Genomic DNA, 21,178 nt, shown 5'->3' on the forward strand with positions numbered 1-21,178 from the left:
AGAACGGGAATTAGGGATTCCAAGAATACCTGTAGGTAAATGAAGGCGACAGCTGCGACGATCAAACGGAATTGATAATCGCAGCATTCGTTCGCCATTTCATTGTTCAAGCGCCCATCTTTCAAAACCTTCAATTGATTACTGCTGGTGACAAATTCAAATTTGAAAAAAATGGTGTAATTTTCTTCTCTTTTTTTCACTACATTCTAAATCAGTACGGTCAGTCAGAATCAAAAGTTGGCCTACCAGAAATTTGGGTTCTTTGTCATTTTTGGTAGAAATTGCAAACAAAATTTAGTACATTACTGGGGTTGGGCATGAACTATTGATTTGAAGCCTATTATCCTGATATTTGATTGGCCTATCCTAATTCATTAGAAGCCCACAATATATGAAGTAGTAACTACCATGTCTCTGTTTGGTAGAGGGGATAATTTGATTTTCAATGCTAGTGGAAATGTTATAGATAAAATGTTGAGTTTAAAGCTGTGAAATATGTTGCGAGGTGTTTGGTCAAGTAAAAGTTGATGTTAGTGGAAAAATTGTTGAATAATATTAGTTTTTTATTTTATAATAAAATTAATCTAATAAATATAATTCTTATTAAAATTAATTTTAAGTATTAATTAATAAATATTTTGAATTTTGAATTAATAAAATATTAATATTTCTTTATTTTAAGTATTATAACTGTTAAAAAATATTTTTATGGTATTAAAACTGTTAAAAATAATTTTAAGTATTAAAATTATATTTAAGCTAATAAATATAATTTATTATTAAAATTAATTATAAATTGTTTTCATATCAAAACTGAAATTAATATTTTAAATATTAATAAAAAAGCAAAAAAAAATTAATCTTGTAAATATTAATAAATGTTATCATTTTGTAGGACCCACATTATTAATAAATAATAAAATATAATCATCATGTGGGGTCCACATTATTAAAAAATAAAAAGAGAAGAAGTTAACCTCTCACTGTGCAAAGAAGCTGGCTCCCCCAACGGATCCGTCAACACTTAGGCTCAGTTTGGCACAGCGGAAAAATTGATTTTCAATGCTAGCGGAAATGCTGTGAAAAATATGTTGAGCTTAAAGCTGTGAAATATGCTGTGAGGTGTTTGGTGAATTAAAAACTGACGCTAGCGGAAAAACTGTTGACTAAAAGTATTATTTTGAATTTAATAATAATTTGTTAATCATTTTGTTATTAAAGTTAATTTAATAAATATAATTTATTATTGAAATTAATTTAACTATATTAGAATTTTTTTTATCAAAATTGAAAATTTTAATTAGTCAAATAAATAAAATAATTAGTTTTTATATGAAGATCATTAATGTGTATTTTATTTATTTTATAAATATTAAATTAATTTTTATAATATTAATTATAAATATTAAATTTATTGGCAAAAATATTTATAAAACTAAATAATATATAGCATATATATGATTAAGTTGTGGGACCCACATTAAATTATGTAAAAGTCAAAAAATATCATGATGGGGGTGGGTCCCACAACAAAAAATGAAAAAAAAAATGAAGGAGGCAGCGGAATCCGCTGGCCGTTTGTGTCCTGTTTAGCACCGCGGAGCCGCAAACGTAGGAGGCTCCGCTTGCGGAGCCGCCCTGCCAAACAGACACTTAATCAGCGAATTCCGTGACACCGTTTGATGCAGCCAAAGATAACAATAGTTGATGCAGCGGATCAAACAGGCAGCATATCATCTTGGCATTACGTACTAGCTCTCCGTCACGATCGCTTCTGAACTGTTTATAGCTTACGAAAAAGCGGACAAAGTCAGAAGACTTGAAAAGAAAAGAGAGATGGAGAAGGAGAGAATAAAGTGCTACTTGACGAGACACTTGTCTAGGCACAGTTAACGTGTGGAAATAAAACAACGGCGTCGCTATTTGCCCTCCCCTATATTACTTCTTACACCCCCAATCAAATCACTCATGTGACATATTTTAAAGACAAGACGTCCTCATGATCTAAGTATTCGATCCCACGCGCCTGCGTCTCCATAATTGCCCCACTCTCCCTCTTGTCTCTATCTTTCTCTCTCAACTTTCTCTCCCCTCCTTTTCTTCCTTATATCCGGCTTTCTCTCACCACAGAACTTTAGAATAAATGTAAAAGATGGCTTTAGTATTATTTTAAATAAATATTTTTTAATATTATTTTTTTGAAAAAATTTAAAAATAAATATTTTTCTAATTACTGTATCCTACCGATAAAGTCATATCATCATCAAAACGTGTCAAATTTAAAGTCAAATCTACTTCCCTAGGCTTGACGATTTCATAATTCTTGTGATAAGTAAACTTTGAGAGATACCAATACGTGAAATCACAATCATTTTAGAGAGAGACTAAAAGTCTGACAAGACAAATTTATGTAAGTCTCATGAGTCAAGTACAAATGGTACATAAATATTTAAGTTAGTGTGATATTTGAGTGAAAAGTAGACAAGTATTCAGGGTTAGTTTGTCACATAGGCTTAGAGTGATAGATTAAAAAATATTAACTTAGATTGTTTTAGCTGTAGTTATGGCTAGAGAGAGTAAGGATGAGTAGGTAGGTACTCCACAAGTAGGAAAACTCAAAAAAAGCGGATCAAAGTCCAACCAAATGGGTCTTACCCTTTCGCGTTGCATTGAGAGTGAAATGAGCTCCCTATAACTTCATTTTCAAACTCATCGCATTGAAAAAGCTATTGAGTAAAAATAAAATAATAACGTCAAATAAAAATAATTTATTTTGATTGTATTAATTATTATTGATGAATAAAAATAATTTATTTCATATATATGTCAATACGATTCCAGAAGATTGGTAACTCCCAGACAAAAGAGCTTTATCCAAAAGTAATTTATACGACAGTTCAAGCAGTTCCAAGACAGATCAATTATCCTACAATTACAATTAGACAAGAGCAGTTACAATAAGATGTTACCATAGGAGGTTAAATTATTTTAAGAACTGACATAACTGCATCAACTGACATTTAAAACGACGACGTATTTTACTAGGGGACAAATCAAAGACAAAAGCCAGAATGATGTGACATGGGCATACCATGACTTCACTCTCCGTTGACTATAGTTGTATGCTTACGTTGTTTATATGTCCCACTTTATATCTCTGGCCTAATCTTTAATTGCTGACAGTGAATAATTGCTAGTCTAGTACCCATTTTAGTGTCTGATGGAGTGACAGAAGAGTGTGAATGATAAGTGATTTGATTAGAGGAATAATAAGAGGGTTTATGAAGCAAAAAAGGGGTGTGTATAGCAGGACCCAACAAATTCTACTTCTCCTCTCTCTCTTTTCTCCCTCTTTTGCGAGAACGAGAAACAAAATGTCCAACAGTAGAAAAAAAATGTCCAACAGTGGAAGCCTTGCTTCTCCGACTCCGATGGCGGCCCTTACGGTTCTCCGATGGCACGTCTTCCTCAGTTTCCGCGGAGAAGACACGCGCGACACCGTAACGTCTCGTCTCTACAGCTTTCTCAAAGAGAAACGCGTCCGTGTCTTTCTAGACAACGACGGGTTGGATCGGGGGGACGAGATCGCGCCGTGTCTTTTGGAGGCCATCGACGACTCGGCCGCCTTTATTATCATAGTTTCCCCAAACTACGCGTCGTCCCACTGGTGTCTTGAGGAAATGGCGAGGATCTGCGAATTGGGGAGGCTGATTCTCCCTGTGTTCTACCGAGTAGATCCCTCCGATGTTCAGCGACAGATGGGGCCTTTTGAACAGGATTTCGAGAAGCATTCTTCGAGGTTCGGGGAGGTACAAGTAGAAAAATGGAGGAAAGCAATGGAGAAAGTTGGAGGTATAGCTGGTTGGGTTTTTAACAAGAGGTTGTACACTTGCATCCCTACATATACTTGCTCTGCTTACTTCGTTTGTGCTCTACAGTACATTTTAAACCCTAACTTCTCTTATTTCTATGTTAGTTTGATGTGGGCACTTGTTACAATTGTCAAAAGTCTTTATGACTACTCATGAATTCATGGATAGCTGATCCTTTGCTTAGTTAGAGGAGAAGACGAGTAAAGGACCTTGTAGCTAGCTGTGCTTCAGTTGATTGAGAAAAGATGACCATAGTATGAGGATCGGAATAAGTTTTATACAAAGTTTTACTGTTCTGTCCTTACAAAGATTGTGTTGCTGACTATGATTCGGTTGGGGCTCTACGAGGTTGAGTTGTTGGTGAGTTGCAGAGGAAAATAGTAGATATCCGTAGTTTGAGGAAAGTCAACTTTGTTCTGGTTTGTAGGTTAAATAATGGGGGGAACATGTATGATTTACCATATTTGACTAATATATTATATTGGTTGCTGAATATTTTAATGGGGGAATTGGTAGAGGAAATAAATGTAGAATTTGGAGAGAATATTTGGATCTAATTAATGAAGTTGAAATGGACCCACTTTGATTTGTGCCTTGTTATATTTTAATATCTTGTCCATTCTGGATACGTTGAGTTGCACAATTGGGTAAATTTAATATATGAATGCAAGTTTTCAAGACTCCCAACTATCTTTATCGTGCACATTGCTTTTAAAATACTAGTTTTCTCTGCCTCTCCAACCTTTTCTACTAAAGGTCGTATGCTCTGCATAGCTTACAAATTTACAATTGATTTTAGCTTTATATCACGTCTTTTTTCTTGAACTTCACTGGTTGTTTTGGGATTGAGGGGAAGCCCGGTGGTACCCCGTGAGGGAGAGGGTAGGGGTTTTTGGGTGTATTGCCTATGGGGCCTGTTGGTAAAAAAAAAAAAAAAAAAAAAAAACTTCGCTTGTTGTTTGAAAAAATCAAGCCTCGGGCTTCATAGGGATTTGTATGCCAGAACCAAAAGCTAGCATAAAATGTCAAACTAGTTATGCCTTGGAATCAATGATAGAATGACACAGTTTTTGCAACCATAGATAAGGCTGAAGTGCATGAGATGAATTGGAATTATTAATTTGTCAGTTTAGTTTTAGATACATACAACAAAGATTAGATACATACAACAAAGATTTTTGTTCTAGTTAGATTTGTTTAGTTGACTTATGCTTGTCTATAGTAGTAGCCTTTTACAACTATACATGAGCATTTTTTAAATGTTGTGACTAATGACTCTGTACCTTCGGCTGCACGTAAGCCTCACCTGGATTGGCCCTCTCTCCCCAAGTACCATTTACGCTGTGGAATGTGAATGTGGGAGTCAAACCTGAATCCTCTAGCCAGAACAGTTCATTCCCAAGCCAATACATCCGCAGGGCCTATATGTGATCATGTTTTTGGGCCTGAAATACAAATTTTGATTTCACTATTCGATTTTGATGATATTTTTTTGTTGTGTTATAAATGAGAACACTGCTGCCACCCTTCATAGTCAGTGATGGCAATGCCAATATGAGACTAGTTTTCCAGCAGAATACTATATTGAAAGATAAAGTTTGGCAAAGCCATTCATTAGTTTTCGGCAAGTCCTATTGTGATTAGACTTTTAGAAAAAAGAAGATTATTTTCCACAATCATTACACTATTGCGAATCTGTTTTAACAACAAATGGTTGCAACATTAAACTTTTCAAGGCCACATTTCATCAGTTTTGCAACATTGGCAGTCCCTATAGGAAATTTATTTCTACTAACCGTCATATTATAGTGAACATTATTTCACAATTTATGCATTCTTTTACCATTGTTTGAGTCCAACACCAAGCACAGCAAATTGCTATGTGCCTATATACTAACGGGATGATGTATATAGCCTTATGCAGAATTGCAGAGATGTTGGTTTTATAGTTTGAAATGGTGGCATCTAGGTTACAGTGAAGCAACTTGATCCCTGCACCAAGTATTTGCCTTTATCTTAGCTTATGTGAACATGTTATAGGATTTTATGCTGATTTCTTTATTATTGTAGTTTCCTTGTTGAAGTTGACTTTCATCTTAAAATTCTTTACAGTTTATTTTGAGTTTCTTACTTTCTTACAATTATTTTATGATCATATACTCATATATAGGTACCTTGTTGTACTTTTTTTACTTAAAACAGATATAACACAGTTTTTTTTTTTAAAAATTTTTTATTTCTCTTATCTTTTTTAATTCGTAATTTAAGGAAACATCTAAGGTAGCTTAATTCTCTAAGGTTGGATGGTGTTTCTAGTTACATTATCTTTTTCTTTGTCCCTCTTGTTGATAGCTAATGGTATTATCTGTTGTGCGACTTTTCTAAGAAATTGTAATTTTCATAGCGGGGACCCTACACTTCTCATTTGGTTGCTGTATATCTAATTCCATTTGCCCCTTGTTAATACTAATGTACCCACAATCATGTTTTTTGACAGTGACGATAAGGAACTTGTTGAATCTTTAGCTAAACGGGTTGTGCATGAATTGAGCAACAATGTTGTGGCTACATATAGTGTTGGAATTGATTCTCGTGCAGAAGAACTGATAAAGTTGTTGAATGCCAAAGCCACTGGCATTCAAATTCTAGGACTTCATGGAATTGGTGGTGTTGGTAAGACTACACTTGCCAAGGCTCTTTATAATAGGCTTGTTGGAAAATTTGAATACCGAAGTTTTATTTCGGATGTGAGTGAACAACATCAAATTAGTGGTTTAGAGTCACTTCAAAACAAACTTATCAGCAATCTTACCCGGGGTCAGTCTCCTCTCATAAGTGAGGTTCATACTGGCATTAGTGCAATCAAAGGTATAGTTTATGACAAACAGGTTCTCATTGTTTTGGATGATGTTGATAAGGTAACGCAACTTGAAGCATTAGCTGGCAAGAGAGAATGGTTTAATGAAGGAAGTCGAATAATCATTACTACCAGAGATAGACAGATTTTGCGTGAGAATTATGTAAATTTGATTTACGAGGTCAGGGAGTTGAATTCCTCTCAGGCCTTACAACTTTTCAGTTACCATGCACTACGAAGGGAGAAACCTACTTACAATTTCTTTAATCTCTCAGAACAAATTGTTTCCCTTGCAGGAGGGCTACCATTAGCTCTTGAAGTGATTGGTTCATTTTTGTCTGATAAGAAGACCATAAAAGAATGGGAAGATTCTCTGAAAAAGTTGAGGAATATCCGACCTGGTAATCTTCAAGATGTGTTAAAGTTTAGCTTTGAAGGGCTGGATGAACAGGTCAAGTGTATATTCCTTGACATAGCATGTTTGTTTGTCAAAATTGATATGAACAGGGAAGATGTAGTGGATATAATGAAGGGCTGTGGATTTGAGGCTGAGATATCAATTTCTGTACTCACAGCAAAATCTCTCGTTAAGATTGCTGAGGATGATTCTTTTTGGATGCATGATCAACTCAGAGACATGGGAAGACAAATTGATCGAGAACAAAATCTTGTAGATCCTGGTATGCGCAGTCGATTGTGGGATCGTGATGAAATTTTGACTTTGTTAGAAAACAACAAGGTATGTTTGTTTGTTTGTTTTTTTTTTTCCTTTTCATTGAGAAAAGCACACATTTTCTTCCATGTTATATCTTCTTTAGACTTAACCTAGAGTCTGAAAACAAGTATTTTATGCTGCACCGTTATACATGGAAGATTTCATGAAAATTCTCATTCTACATAACATGCTAGTCATGCAGTTAGTTTGTAATGTAGGAACTACTCCCAATAATGAGAAGTAGATAAATAAACTTTTGCTTAGTGAATGAAGATAAATGAACCTTTCTCTAAACCCATATAATTTGTTTAAAGTATATGGAGATATCGATAGAAATTGAGGGAAATGAAAAATTGCAGCAAATCAAGAACATAAATAGCCTTCAAAACATAATAAGCTGACTACTGCTTTTTATCTCAACTACCATATGCCAGTGAAGAGCGTAAGCAACTTTTTCGATGCGTCACCTTTTTTGGTAAATATTGTAAGGCTCAACTTAACATCTGCATTCGAGCATGCCTGTCTGCATATTGCATGTGGATGCCACTTCAACGTCAGAAAATTCACGTATCATTTTGCTTACCCATATTAAAAACCAATTTCATGGTGATGCTTGCTGCATATTTGTTTCCCTTTTACTTGCTCTTCAATCCATGCTTTTATGACGAATTTTTAATTCATTGACTCTAGGGGACAAGAAGCATACAGGGAATTGTCTTAGACTTCAAGAAGAACTTTGTGAAGGATCCAGGTGGGGTTACTATTTCTTGGAATAACCTTCTAAGAAGACCCAATATTGCCTCTGCAGTTACATATCTGAAGGAAGTATTCAAGAAATGTCAAGATGAAGAAAATGAAAAGCAGGTGGTACTTTACACCAAACCTTTCAGACCAATGGTTAATTTGCGACTACTGGAAATCAATCAAGTGAAATTGGTTGGAAACTTTAAGTATGTTCCTACAGAACTAAGGTGGCTGCAGTGGAAAGGATGTCCTTTGAGAAATCTTCCTTATAACTTTCATCCAAGGCAACTTACTGTCCTCGATCTATCAGAGAGCAATATCAAACGAGTTTGGGGTTGGAATGCTAAGAAGGTAATTGCTTCTCTTAACATCATTGTGACGATAGTCACCACCATTATCTTTCTGGCTTCGACTGCAGGAAAATAATATTTTTTCTTTTGGTCAAGGTGGTATGACCTATATGCTATACGTAACTTGGACTTTTCTGTATACTTTCTTTAATTTGTTCCTTCTCTTTGCAAGGTGGCTGAAAACTTGATGGTCTTGAATTTAAAAGGTTGCCGCAATCTTGATTATATTGATTTATCCGGGCATCAAAATCTGGAAAAGCTTGTGCTTCAGCAATGCAGTAAAATAACTAATCTTCACAAATCAATTGGTAGCCTGAGTACCTTGCTTTTCTTGAATTTGAAAGACTGTATAAATCTTGTTGATTTCCCAAGTGATGTCTCTGGGCTGAAAAATCTTGAGACGCTTATCCTATCTGGTTGCTCTGGATTGAAAGAATTACCCAAGACCATGGGCCATATGAGATCTTTGAAAGAACTTCTTCTTGACAAGACTGCCATAGCAACCCTACCTGAATCTATCTTCCGTCTTACAAATCTTGAGAAGCTTAACCTAAATGGCTGCCGATTTTTGAAACGATTTCCTAATTGTATCGGAGCGCTTGTTTCTCTTAGGGAACTCACACTTAGTGACACTGCACTAGAAGAACTACCGCATTCTGTCGGAGATTTGGTGAATCTGGAGAAACTAAACTTGATGCAGTGCAAATCACTTGCTGAAGTTCCTGATAACATTGGTAATCTCAAATCATTGACAGAATTCTTAATTGATGCCAGTGCAATCAGAGAGCTTCCTAGTTCAATTGGTTCCCTGTCGTTTTTGAAGATCTTATCAGCTGAAAATTGTGAATTTTTAAGCAGATTGCCTGATTCGATAGAAGGGTTAGCCTCAACTGTTGAGCTTCAGTTTGGCGGGCCATTGATAGCAGCTCTACCAGAAAACATGGGCTCTTTAAAAACACTTAGGAAGATTGAAATGAGGAATTGTACATTGCTTAGGTCTTTACCAGCAACAATTGGAGGCATTTTAACTCTTACGACTTTGACCATAGACAATGTAAGCATCATGGAGTTGCCAGAGTCCATTGGTTTGCTGGAAAATCTTGTCATATTGCAATTGAACAAGTGCAAAATGCTCAATAAACTCCCATCTTCAATGGGAAATTTGAAGTCCTTGCACCATTTTGGGATGGACGAAACTGCTGTGATAGAAATACCAGAAAGCCTTGGTATGCTCTCTAGATTAATGGTCTTGAGAATGACAAAAAGGCCTTTGTTTCGATTACCGAACAACAGTGAGCCAGCGGACAGTGATACAGTGGAGAGGCCTACGCTTGTTCCACTGCCAACTTCTTTGTCAAATCTCTCCTTGTTGGAAGAACTGGATGCTCATGCTTTTGGAATATCAGGTAGAATTCCTGATGAGTTTGAGAAGTTGTCATCATTAGAGATCTTGAATCTTGGCAACAATGATTTTTGCAGCCTGCCTTGTAGCCTGAGGGGCCTCTCCCTCCTTAAAAAGCTATACTTGCCCTATTGTGAAAATCTCAAGTCCCTGCCTCCAATTCCATCTAGTTTACTGGAGTTGAATCTTGCTAATTGTTTTGCCTTAGAAAGCGTATCTGATCTCTCAAACTTGGAGAACTTGCATGATCTGAATCTGACAAACTGTGAGAAAGTGGTGGACATTCCAGGCCTAGAATGCCTGAAGTCCTTGGAAAGATTGTATTTGAGTGGCTGCAAGGCATGCTTTTCGGCAGTTAAAAGAAGACTTTCCAAGGTTCTCTGCTTGTCTCGCTCTCTCTTGTTCTCTCTTTCATGCACAGACTCCCACAAATACACAATCATGCACAATTTCCTTTGATGTCGACAATAAAAAGGTTATTGTGTTGCATATGCAATTTCTGCTGCAGGTCTGTTTGAAGGACATTCACAACCTAAGCATGCCGGGAAGCAAAATTCCAGATTGGTTTTCGCAAGGACGTCTGAGGTTTTCCCAGCACAAAGACCTTGAAGTCAAGAGTGTGATAATAGGTGTTGTCGTCTCTCTCGACCATCAGATAACAGATGAGTTGAGAAATAAACTTCCAGCAGTAATGGACATTCAAGCAAATATTCTTAAACTTGGTGAGCCCGTATACACCTTCACACTACAGTTGATGGGAGTGCCAAGAACACATGATGATCAGGTTCACTTTTATCGATATCCACATTTTCATCAACTTGATTCTCAGTTGAATGACGACTACGAGATTGAGGTGACAAAGAGAGACCCTCAAGAGGTTAAGGGGGTTGAGCTTAAGATGTCTGGTGCTCACCTGGTATTTGAAAATGATGATGACTGTGATGGGAATGAGGAACTACTCGATGAAAGTCAAAATCCAGTATATCCAGTATCAGAGAGGCTTGCAAATTTTTTCAGCTCTATACATGAACAAGATGATTAGAGAAAGAGTAAGGAACTGCAGTGACTGGGAAATACTTGCTTCAAGAGACAGAAGATTTGTCTTTTTAATTATTATAAAAACAATCTTACATATAAATAAGTAGTTCTGTTCTGTTCAACTAAGAACTAATGTGAAGTTCCAAAAAAACCTAGCCGCGCTTTCTGACACAAAAAAAAAATTCCCTAAGTGGAGGAGGAAGATGTCGAGCCTCTCGTCTCTCTTCTCCTACCCAGTAGTAGTAGATCTACCATAAATATTTGGTGTGTTTCGGCGGTATATTTGGTGCACAGTGATACAATTCTTAAATTTTGTGGAAATTGTTCTCTCGATGAAGAGGAACACAATATTTTTGATGCAGAAATATTGTGTTTTGTCTTTTTTTGTTTGTTTGTTTAGTTTGCTCAGATATATTTTGGTGTAGTTTGTTTTAGTCCGGTGGAGTCTGGTGTTTGTAATGTACTTGCGTGATCTGGTGTTGTATTGTGTTTGTAAATTCCTAGGCAGCTTTTGTGGCGTTAAGGTTGAACGTTGTGTGGTCTGGTGTTGTATTGTGTTTGTAAATTTCTAGGCTGCTTTTGTGGCGTTAAGGTTGAACGTTTGCTATCATGAAATAAAATGTTGAATTGTTGTTTTAAAAAAATTAACACTAAGAACTATTGTACGCAAAATTTGAAAATTTTATTTAAAAAAAATAGTAGTAGTTGATTTTTTGCTCTCTCATGCAATTATAGCTCCTCAGAAGAGAATGATTTTATCATGGCAAGGCAACTCAGATTCCTTGTGTAGTCTCCTGTCTGAAGAAGGCTAACACATGTTCCATTTGTCGCTCATATATTTAGAGTTAATTAGCTGCAAATTGGTGTTCAATGTTGCAAAGCATTATTATTCGTCTCTGTTTATCTTCTTGTATCAGGAGTTGGTGTCCAATATTGTTATGTCCTATTATTAGGCCTAAAATTACTATGATGTAACCAAAGCTTTCCTCCCCTATTTAAGTGAGGATTATAAGTAAAACTTGAAGAGGTTTCAATTCATCTTCTTATATGTGAATCTATCTACCTTTTTATTGGGAAAGACAACTTTTGGTCACTGAAATATTTAAGCAGGTTCAACTCAGTCACCCATTTTACAAACGTTTTAATTTGGGTATCCAAATTTTTAAACTGTTCCAAACTAGTTACACGGACAGTTTTCGCCCAATTCGGATAGTCAACCATCCCACGTGACACAATATAATCAAAATCAACTAATTTAGGTTGATGTGAGAATGATGTGGAATTTTATGAAAAAAAATTAAATGTGCTAAGAATAATCTTTTTCAAAGAAAGTTAAACCTAAATTCCTAATCCCTTCTTCCCCCACCTCTCCTCTCCACCTCCACCTTCGTCGGTAACCCCCTCCCTCTAATCTCATGATGGAGTATTAAAGAAGCCTTCAGACTCCCTCTCTCTTAATCTCCCTCATCTTCCTCACTTCACATCTCTCCACAACTTTTGGGTTTTTTTTTGTGTAATTAATTTCTTTTTTTTGAAAAATATGACAAATATCCAAGTCATCATGTCACATCAATTAAAATTTTAATTATTTTATTTTTTGATGCGACCTCAACTCAACTAATTGTTGCCCGAACTCTCTAAAATCTGTCTGTGTGACTAATTTGGAACAATTTAGAAATTTGGATACTTAAATTGAAACGTTTGTAACATGAGTGACTGAGTTGAACCTGATCAAATATTTCAGTGACCAAAAATTGTCTTTTCCCACCCTTTTATGGTAAATTAATTATGATTTTTTTTTTCAAATGAAAGTATGATTTTGTATGTTTAGAGTTCATATTCGTAATACCTTGTACCTTTAGGGTCCTTATAGGATTGACACATGTTGTGTATGTATCCATTTGAACCGTGTAGACAAATTTGAATAGTCAAATTTGTGGTTTAAAAATATTAGAATTAATACGGGGTGATTCGGGGTGGATTATAAGTGTTTGAGATTCATTTCAGAGTATTAAGATCATGTAGAAATAGATTTGGATCGAATACGAAAGGTTTTAGTGGAAAAATGCAGATTTTGACATCAGGGTTAAAGGCCAATCGATCACCACTATTAAAAAAAGAAAGGAGGCTTGTGTCAGGCCGATCAATTGCCCTCAATACAGTTGTTCACGTGAGTTTTGTTTTAAACACCCTTTTTGCGACCTTTTTTCACGTATCTCGACCTAACCAACCCTCAAACTTCATTTTCTCTCAAAATCTCTCATTTTCGTCATCCAAGACCATCAAACAATGTAAGATTCTTCTAACTTGAGTTGTTTCCAAGTTGGATTATGGATTCTCTCTCTAAATTACATCTTCTTCAATTTCTTTTTTTTTCTCTCAGTCAATAAAGTCTATTAAATCTAGTATATGCATATTATTATTTTTAAAAAGACAAAATAATTCTATAATTTCGTTATAGGCTTATCGCAAATCACCCATCTTCCCTTTGACCACTTTGTAGTGTACATGGCAAAACCTGCAACAGCATGCATCATCACTCCCATCTCCATACAAACAACAACTAAACTCTTTCCTTCTTCAATCTTAGTCTTGCTCATTCTTGTACTTCATCTTAATCGTCGATCTCCTTCTTATTAAGATGTGTGTTTTGAGCTGGATGGTTCAATTGGAGAAGAACATGAGGAGGAGGTCGGCGATGCTTACGATAGCTTGATGGAGGAGGATGATGAGTTCAGTGACAGTGACGAGGACGAGACAGAGAGCAGTGTTGATTTGTTGATCAGGTTCTTGCATAGCCTGTTCAAGAAGATCTCCAAGCGTGCCAAGAAGGCCTCGCGCTCCTTCCTTCCCTCTGTGATTTCGCCGCAGCTGGTTAGCTTTCCTCTCATTATCGTGTATACCTCTGTTTTTCTTGTTGCATAATAAGAATTGAAGAGAGGAGTGCTCCAGTTCAATGTGGAAGACTTGTAGCTGTTGTTGAATCATTGGATTGGAATTACAAGAAATGAAAGAACTGCTTAATGTACTCCAAGTTTGCATAGTTCTCTCTTGAAAAGTAATAGGGTAATATTCATTTACATCAGGGACCATAAGTGGAATGTAATTGTGTAATGAAATTGCTCTAAATACTTGAATGAAAACAAGTGAATTTCTTTTCTTTTCTTTTCTTTTTATCCCTTGCAGGGTAGATGAATTAGCATTGGTGCATTTGGAATCTCCATTTGGATAGCCGTGTAAATCCATACAGTTTAAGCATCCATTAGCATATACCAATTCTATTGTGTTAGTTTCCTTTATAGGCGAATTAGAATTTCTTGAAATAGTAGAATTAATCCTAATTACGCTTCATACTCTAGTGTTGGAATTTATTTTTTTTTATAATACAAGCAATATAGAATTCTCTTCTCTATTTCTGCAAAAACATGATATCAGAACCATTGTTTCCGAGCTTAGGTTTGAGAAATAGCTACTGTTGTGCCGCTGGCCCTTCCGTGGTTTTCTAAACTAGCGGCTGATCATGAAATGGTTTATGATACAAGCTATATAAACTTATCTTATCTGTTATTGTAAACTAGTTCAGAATCGTTGTTTGTGGTCTTGGGTGGAAGATGTAGCTGCCAATGTGTTGCCGCCGGCCTTCGTGTCTCCTGATTTTACTTTTTGGTTCCATTGACCTCTTATCTCCATTAGCATCATGGCTCCAGACTGCAGTAGCTTCATGTTTTCCAGCTCCGTTAGCTTTATGACTCCCAATTTTTCTCCAAATTCAGACTTTTTTCTGGCTTCGTCTTGGTCTCCCTATTTCTATTAATTTATCCCCTTTTGTAATTTTCATAGAACGAGTTTGAGGCAGTGTTAAAACGAGTTATATTAGCAGCCATAAGTCTACAATTAGAATATGATTCTTGTTTAGTATAATTGTAAAATATGATACCTACTCCATGAATGGATTAGTCTTGAGATGGTTTCATCTTACAACGAATATAATTATTATTCTAGCATTTTCTCTAAAGGAATCTTATTGTCAAACCAAGTGCATTACAAATTTTCAGAGATCTGTAATAGCTTGTCAACTGCTGGTCTTAGCTGGACTCTTCACTTCAACGGAGCTGCTCAGAGCTTAGAACTTCATTCTTTCTTAAATTCTTGGGAAACAATCTATAACTGCAAGATGGAATCTACTATGGAGGAGAATATGCTGGAAACATTCCAAGTAAATATTTTTAGGTCTAAACCTACAACAGGGAACTTCTAAATGCCAAGCATCTTCATGGCATTCTCTCATTTCCTTGGCTCAGCATCGGAAGCCTAAAGTTCTTCCTGACATTGCTTCTTTTTTTTTTTTTTTGGCTGGGCAGCTACTTGGGTGATAATTTTGACTCTGGATAATATATAGAATAGAAGATACCAGCTAATCAACAGATGTTCTCTTTGAAAATCTGATCTAGAATCCATAAATCACCTTCTATTTTGCATTGCCCTTGGTCTAGGAAGATTTGGATGGCAACTTGGGAGCTTGATATTACCTGGGTGGTTAATGACACTTTTGCCGAGGGAATGAAGGCCTGGGTTTCTCTCTGCTGTAATGTTTCAAGGAGGAAGGCTATTCAGATACTTCCTATGGCCATTGTGTGGAGGATCTGGGTTGAGAGAAACAATAGGACCTTCAATTTTGGGCAAGTCATTCGTAGACTTCATCACAGACAACTGTTTTAGAAACCTGAAACTCTGGTGCTATTTTTGAGGCTAAAATTGTAGCTTTTCTTTACGCACCACCTTGGTGCTTTGATAAAATCTTTCTTCCTTTCAAAAAAGACATTATAAACGCTTCTTGATATGTGCAGGCATCTTGGATTGCCATATAAATCTTTGCTAATATGAATTAGGTACTTGAGATTAGTAAACATAGTGTATGACAATTGTCAACAAGATCCTCAAGGCAGGAACAAGTGGCCTAGATGAACAGCAACTAATGTGTTTAAGAACAGTTTTAATCTCTATCTAATGATCTGGTGGAAGCAGTTTTAGATAGTTAAGAATGGCCATGACTTCCTTTAGTAATTCATGTTGTATCTATTGATGAATACTCATATCTAGTTTGAAATTACCGGAAACCGTATTTGATTCGCAATTTGCAAGTAGTTGCATTCAACAGATTGGGCAACTTTACCTCCCTGGACAATGTAGCCATGCATCGAGCGCCAACAATTTTAACCAATCTGGAAGTTCCTGCAATTCAACACAGCCAATAATATGATTATCACTTTTGGCATGTCTTTCTCTTGGGTTTACTGACAAGAGGCAACACTTTAAATTAGAACAATGAGGTAGGCACGTAGATTTTGGTCTATCAAGTGCCTAATAATTTTCCATGCTTACAGTTATATAAATTGTTACTTCGACATATATGCTTCTCTTGATACTTTTTTTATTGGTACAGTGGGACCCGAAGCCACCATCCGTCGGGTGTGCATTAGGTAAACTCATCGGGTTTGCATACTAACCCGCAAACTATGCATGCCAGGCAAACCCATGAAAAATCCATGTGGCTTCCTTTGCTATTTTAATTTGACTTATCTTGTGCAAGCAGTTGTGTAATAATTATTTGTGCCATTCTTTTCACTTCATAGTACAATGCATCTTGTTCTGTGTATATGGGTTTAAGCAGCATTGTAAGGCAGCAGCCTTAATCCTTGTTGAATATTGAAGGTGCGAGACACCCTAATGTATCAGTTACACGATCAATAGACGTAGTTTATGCCTGATTATGATTGCTTGTAAGAGTTCTCTTATTAATGGAAACAGGGATGGATGTATACATATATATTTCTGTCCATAGTACTTTGTTACCACTTCCATTTCTGTTAGCCACAGTGACTGCAATAACATCATCAAAGATTAATAGGGAAGAAGAGGAGAGACATACAGGACACAAAATGAAGGTAAAATTACATAACCACAGGAAATTGTCATATGTGCATAGCCTTTGTACAGAAATCAAACTGACCAAATGTAAGAAAATCCAAGGGGTAGACAGTAACAGGATGCAAGAACTTGATGCTGGAGGCTGACAATAGCAGCAACTGAAATTAAGTGGAATAAAACTTAATGCATGGAACATAACTTCAGCCAATTCACATAGACAAGTATCAAATCTTAAGAGTAAAGTTTGCATATGATGTAAGAATTGAAACTTCAGAAGCAGTAACATTCTTTTATAGGAAGAAGACTTGTTTCTGAGGTTCTGTTCAGGTATTACTACAGACCAGGTCATGAAGCCTGCCACAAGAAACGAAGGGAGATGCTAAGATATTAACTTGAGCAGTCTTTGAGACAGCAATCACAGCTCCACGTCAGATTGTTGTGAGTAGAAATAATGTTTCCAGTTGATTTAACATATAGGAGTATGATTTTTCACAGCCACAGAGGAAAGAAGCTTCATCACTCGATGTCCTTATTAATAATTGACGAGAGTTGGCTGGATTACGTTGTTCTCTCAAAACCACCACCAACCTGCATATGCAGCCATTCTGGAGAAGAAGCGCGGCTGAATTCCCTTGTAGCTTGTGAACCAAATGCCATACCTCCAGTATCATATGTTTGCTGAGCAACCTGTAATGCCAAATTGATCTATGAATGCATGGTTTGTCAAAAGACATGTATTAAAAGAACTTTCGATTGGGAGAGACAGAGAGAGGACAAATTGTAATTATGAGAAAAATAAACTGATCTTAACGCATACAAATATTTTATCTAGGGAAATAGAAGCATAAAATTCCATTGGGAGAGTGGAAAGTGCAGAATAGCAAATAAAGCAACATACTGCCTTATTGTCAGCCAAATTGCGGAAAGCAAAGGTAAGTTTCTATTTTCTCTTTTTGAAGGTGGGGGGAGGAGGGAGTTTGGCATGATAGTTGAGGGTGGCCTGTTACTCTCGACCAACCAACGGCATGAGAATTCATATACCTGTTTTGCCCTTAGCCCCTAACTGAAAGGGAGAACCTAATCTGCCAATATGCATGTGTGAATTACTTTTTCTGGAAGTTTAGGCACTCATTTTCTCTTATTTTAGGTTACTTTATCCTAAAAAAACTATGTGTCTAAGAGGCAAGTTTGATGAACAGCTTAACCTGAACGTTACGTACACAAAAGGAATCAAAAAACCGTGGAATGTTAAACCTATGGAGACAAAGCTTAAAGAATAAATTCATAACAGCATACATAGTTGGCTTACATCTTTAAGATGAAATGCATCAATCACAGGAGTCATCCTTGAATTCACCGCTTCAAGCTTCATTGAGAGGAACTGCAATATGCAACAACTTTTTAGGGATTATATTTGCTACCATAAAGTGTGTAATATAAAAATACAGCCAATCATCACCAGAATTTAAAATCATACCTCGACCTGACTTTGTAACGACTGTATGTAATTAATAATCTCGTCGAGGACCAAGGCCTTGCCGATAACCTAATGTTAGCCCATCTTAGAAAAGATTTGTAAAAATAAAAACATGCTAGATTAAAAAATAAGATAGGTCTCAACACTACTCATGCATATATGTAGTAGACTGCATTAAGGAAGTCATTGAAAAGGTTATCGATCATTCAATATTTAGCGTAATGCTATGTATAACAAACCTGCATGTACTTTTTATCAATCCAGCCTTCAAGAAAAAACAAATACCATACCTTATTGCAACCAGGGACCAGATCCTGAAGAATTTTCATCCTCTCACTAATCTTTTCTCTCCTAGCCTGTCGATGAGACGAAATAAATTAATCAATCCATTCTGATAGCTCTCGGTGTCATTCAACGGTAACTAATTTGCATCAAATGTCTAACTGGAAGGATCCTTGGATCTAAAACTAAAATCTCTTAATCAAGTTTTGACAATCATTATTACGTATTCAAATACTAGTAAGTCTAAAAGGATTAAAGGATATTACTCTTTCTGCAAGGCTGTGGCTATCAGTGGCTTGACCCCTTCTAGCTCGTACATGGATGTAATCTTGTTTGGGTGTTTCTGGTGGTTGAGTATTTTGTTTTTCTGCAGCCTTGCCTGCACTGGTTTCCGCTTTGGCCCTTGATTCGCCATTCTCATCTCTACATGCTGACGATTTACTCCGTTTCCCATTGCATTCAAACTCATTCTGCCAAGTTTTGAATCCATAAATCAAACTTGATCGAACCCAAAAACCAATCAACATCGCAATAGTTAATTACATTCTAGATCTCCTTCTATATAAACAGAGCTGGAGATTTCATTATACAATCAAAATTAAATACAGTCCAGTTCCAAGTAAAGCAAAAGGGACAGAGAGCTCGAACTAATGCATTAGAATCAAAATTCCGATCACCAAATACAAATTAAATTAGTTCAAATAAATGAATACCACACTATTGCCGTTGCAATTGCTAGTAGAGAGACTCCTCGCCGACTCATCATCCACATCACGCCGCTTCCTTGTAATCCCGCCGCCACCACCACTGTTGGCCCCTGTCGGCTCCGACATCAGCGGATCATTACCACCAGAACCCCCAAACTGCTCCAGTCCGAACTGAGCTCTCCCCATCGCCGCCTGTCCAAAACCACCACCGCCGCCACCTATCTGAAACGGCCAGATCTCCCCTAAATTGTAGGACCCGTCATTCATCATTGCGGGTGGGTCCATCATCCAAACCCTACTCCAATTCAAAAGCAAATTCAAATAACACCAGCTAAAATGACACTACCATGTCATTGCATATCGAGAATTAATTGCAACAACAAACGTTTTGACCTGCCCTTGCAACCTATGCTTGTCCTGCTCTCTCTTCACGAAACCAAAAGTCTGCGCAGCGCAGGACAAGAGGGTCTGGATTGGGCTCCTTAAGTAGCTTTCGAGACGAACTAGTAGCATTCAAAGATGGATAGAAATGGAAATCAGAATCAATAGAGAGAGTAGCATTTTTGTGTGTTTGCGTGACAGACTGTGATCTCCTTGAACAGTGGAGGTTGGTGCGCACTGTGCTCCCACCACTCAAGTCTCTGTAAATCGACAGCGACAGACTCCTCGGGTTTCGCAAACCAACAAGTCACTTCCGCAGCAGCATTTACGCATATATTACCTTTATTTATAGACCGTCCGATTCATTTATTTGTTTTTTGATCAACTCTGACGTGCGGTGATATATAGAAGGAGGGGTATTTTTGGGTTTTTGATATATCGGGGGTCACCGTCCCAGTCCCACATACATAGGACATAGCTAGCTTAGCTAGCGCAGCAAGTACATGTACCATGTATAATGAGGGGAGAAAGAGAGTGATTTGTCTCGATTTGAGATATTTATTTATTTTTCGGATAATAATTAATTAAAAGGGGCTAAGTTTGATTAACACATGATCTAATTAGAGATTTCCAATCATTAATTGACTGTAATGTAACTGTAAAGTTATAGATAATGACGGTTTCAGATTTAAGATTTCGGATTATATGTAATAGGCATGAGGCCCACCACATGAGGGCCCAGTATGTCTAACAACAATGGGAGGCCCACAATAATTAATTTGAGCTGTGTTTGTCTGCACTTCGTGTACGAAGTTGAATGCTTTGTTTCACTAATTAGGCGAAGAGGGAAGTAAATTTATGTAAAGGTTTTTATTTTTTATTTTTTATCTTTCATGTTTTGGGTAATTATCAGGTCATTTAATTTTTTTTCTCCACCCACAAACATGGATAAATAGGTGGCCTTTTTCTCCTCCCACAAACCAAAGTTGGAAATTTCACGAGGCTAATTATATAATAACATGCATGAAGTAGTACTTACGTAACGTAACAGTTGAACTGAACTTTTTGAGACCTTTAACATGTATATTAAGTAAAGAACCCAGAAAATGCATGCATGGCCTACTTGACTTTGATTGATTATTAGCATAAAAAAAAAATTAATTTCTCACGTGTTTGAAAATGGCCTTGAACAGCTAGCAGTGGCTCTCTCATGTCTCCATCTCAACACGGCCAAAGTACTCCAACAACTGGAGATGCACCACATATATGTCGATCTCTCATTCAATTTGAAGGAATATATATATATATTGAGTGTTTTAGATAGGTGGCTGGTCCGATCGATGTGTACTACCCGCCCTCTAGGACTTATGAATTAATATTTTTCTCCATTTGTAATAGTTCTAGGGCCGTTTTATACCTAATTTG

At 36.6% G+C, this 21,178-nt stretch overlaps 3 protein-coding genes across 6 annotated transcripts; 2 read left to right on the plus strand and 1 right to left on the minus strand.

Annotated features, from left to right (window-relative positions):
* The first annotated feature begins 3,321 nt into the window (after positions 1-3,321).
* Positions 3,322-11,508, plus strand: LOC120001003 (disease resistance protein RPV1-like). Of its 4 annotated transcripts, XM_038849216.1 has the most exons (7): positions 3,322-3,880; positions 6,370-6,545; positions 7,026-7,130; positions 7,206-7,468; positions 8,135-8,539; positions 8,711-10,315; positions 10,449-11,508. In XM_038849216.1, exons 1-7 carry the CDS (start codon positions 3,375-3,377, stop codon positions 10,980-10,982), a joined length of 3,594 nt encoding a protein of 1,197 aa, XP_038705144.1. In that variant the 5' UTR covers positions 3,322-3,374; the 3' UTR covers positions 10,983-11,508. The 4 variants fall into 4 exon arrangements, with proteins under 4 accessions (XP_038705144.1, XP_038705142.1, XP_038705143.1 ...); XM_038849214.1 differs by having other exon boundaries at positions 6,370-7,130; XM_038849215.1 differs by having other exon boundaries at positions 7,026-7,468.
* Positions 11,509-13,043: 1,535 nt separating this feature from the next.
* Positions 13,044-13,970, plus strand: LOC120000660. The gene is made up of 2 exons (XM_038848788.1): positions 13,044-13,269; positions 13,620-13,970. Exons 1-2 carry the CDS (start codon positions 13,044-13,046, stop codon positions 13,901-13,903), a joined length of 510 nt encoding a protein of 169 aa, XP_038704716.1. The 3' UTR covers positions 13,904-13,970.
* A 3,056-nt stretch (positions 13,971-17,026) lies between these two features.
* LOC119999479 (transcription factor BHLH089-like) lies at positions 17,027-20,105 on the minus strand. The gene is made up of 6 exons (XM_038847062.1): positions 19,379-20,105; positions 18,932-19,135; positions 18,674-18,739; positions 18,384-18,452; positions 18,216-18,287; positions 17,027-17,593 (listed from the first exon to the last, which is right to left on the minus strand). The coding sequence occupies exons 1-6, from the start codon at positions 19,658-19,660 to the stop codon at positions 17,465-17,467; spliced, it is 822 nt and encodes a 273-aa protein (XP_038702990.1). The 5' UTR covers positions 19,661-20,105; the 3' UTR covers positions 17,027-17,464.
* Positions 20,106-21,178: the final 1,073 nt, after the last annotated feature.

Source organism: Tripterygium wilfordii, chromosome 6 (assembly GCF_013401445.1).
Source record: "Tripterygium wilfordii isolate XIE 37 chromosome 6, ASM1340144v1, whole genome shotgun sequence".
Lineage (NCBI taxonomy): Eukaryota > Viridiplantae > Streptophyta > Magnoliopsida > Celastrales > Celastraceae > Tripterygium > Tripterygium wilfordii.

Coding starts and splice junctions, on each gene's coding strand:
- LOC120001003 (XM_038849213.1), top strand. CDS start 3,375: ATGTCCAACAGTAGAAAAAAAATGTCCAACAGTGGAAGCCTTGCTTCT. Junction 7,469..8,134: donor CTTTGTTAGAAAACAACAAG/GTATGTTTGTTT, acceptor CATTGACTCTAG/GGGACAAGAAGCATACAGGG. Junction 8,540..8,710: donor GGGGTTGGAATGCTAAGAAG/GTAATTGCTTCT, acceptor TCTCTTTGCAAG/GTGGCTGAAAACTTGATGGT.
- LOC120000660 (XM_038848788.1), top strand. CDS start 13,044: ATGCAGATTTTGACATCAGGGTTAAAGGCCAATCGATCACCACTATTA. Junction 13,270..13,619: donor ATCCAAGACCATCAAACAAT/GTAAGATTCTTC, acceptor CTTCTTATTAAG/ATGTGTGTTTTGAGCTGGAT.
- LOC119999479 (XM_038847062.1), bottom strand. CDS start 19,660: ATGATGGACCCACCCGCAATGATGAATGACGGGTCCTACAATTTAGGG. Junction 18,453..18,673: donor TGGTCCCTGGTTGCAATAAG/GTATGGTATTTG, acceptor GGCTAACATTAG/GTTATCGGCAAGGCCTTGGT. Junction 17,594..18,215: donor ATGCATTTCATCTTAAAGAT/GTAAGCCAACTA, acceptor TTGGCATTACAG/GTTGCTCAGCAAACATATGA.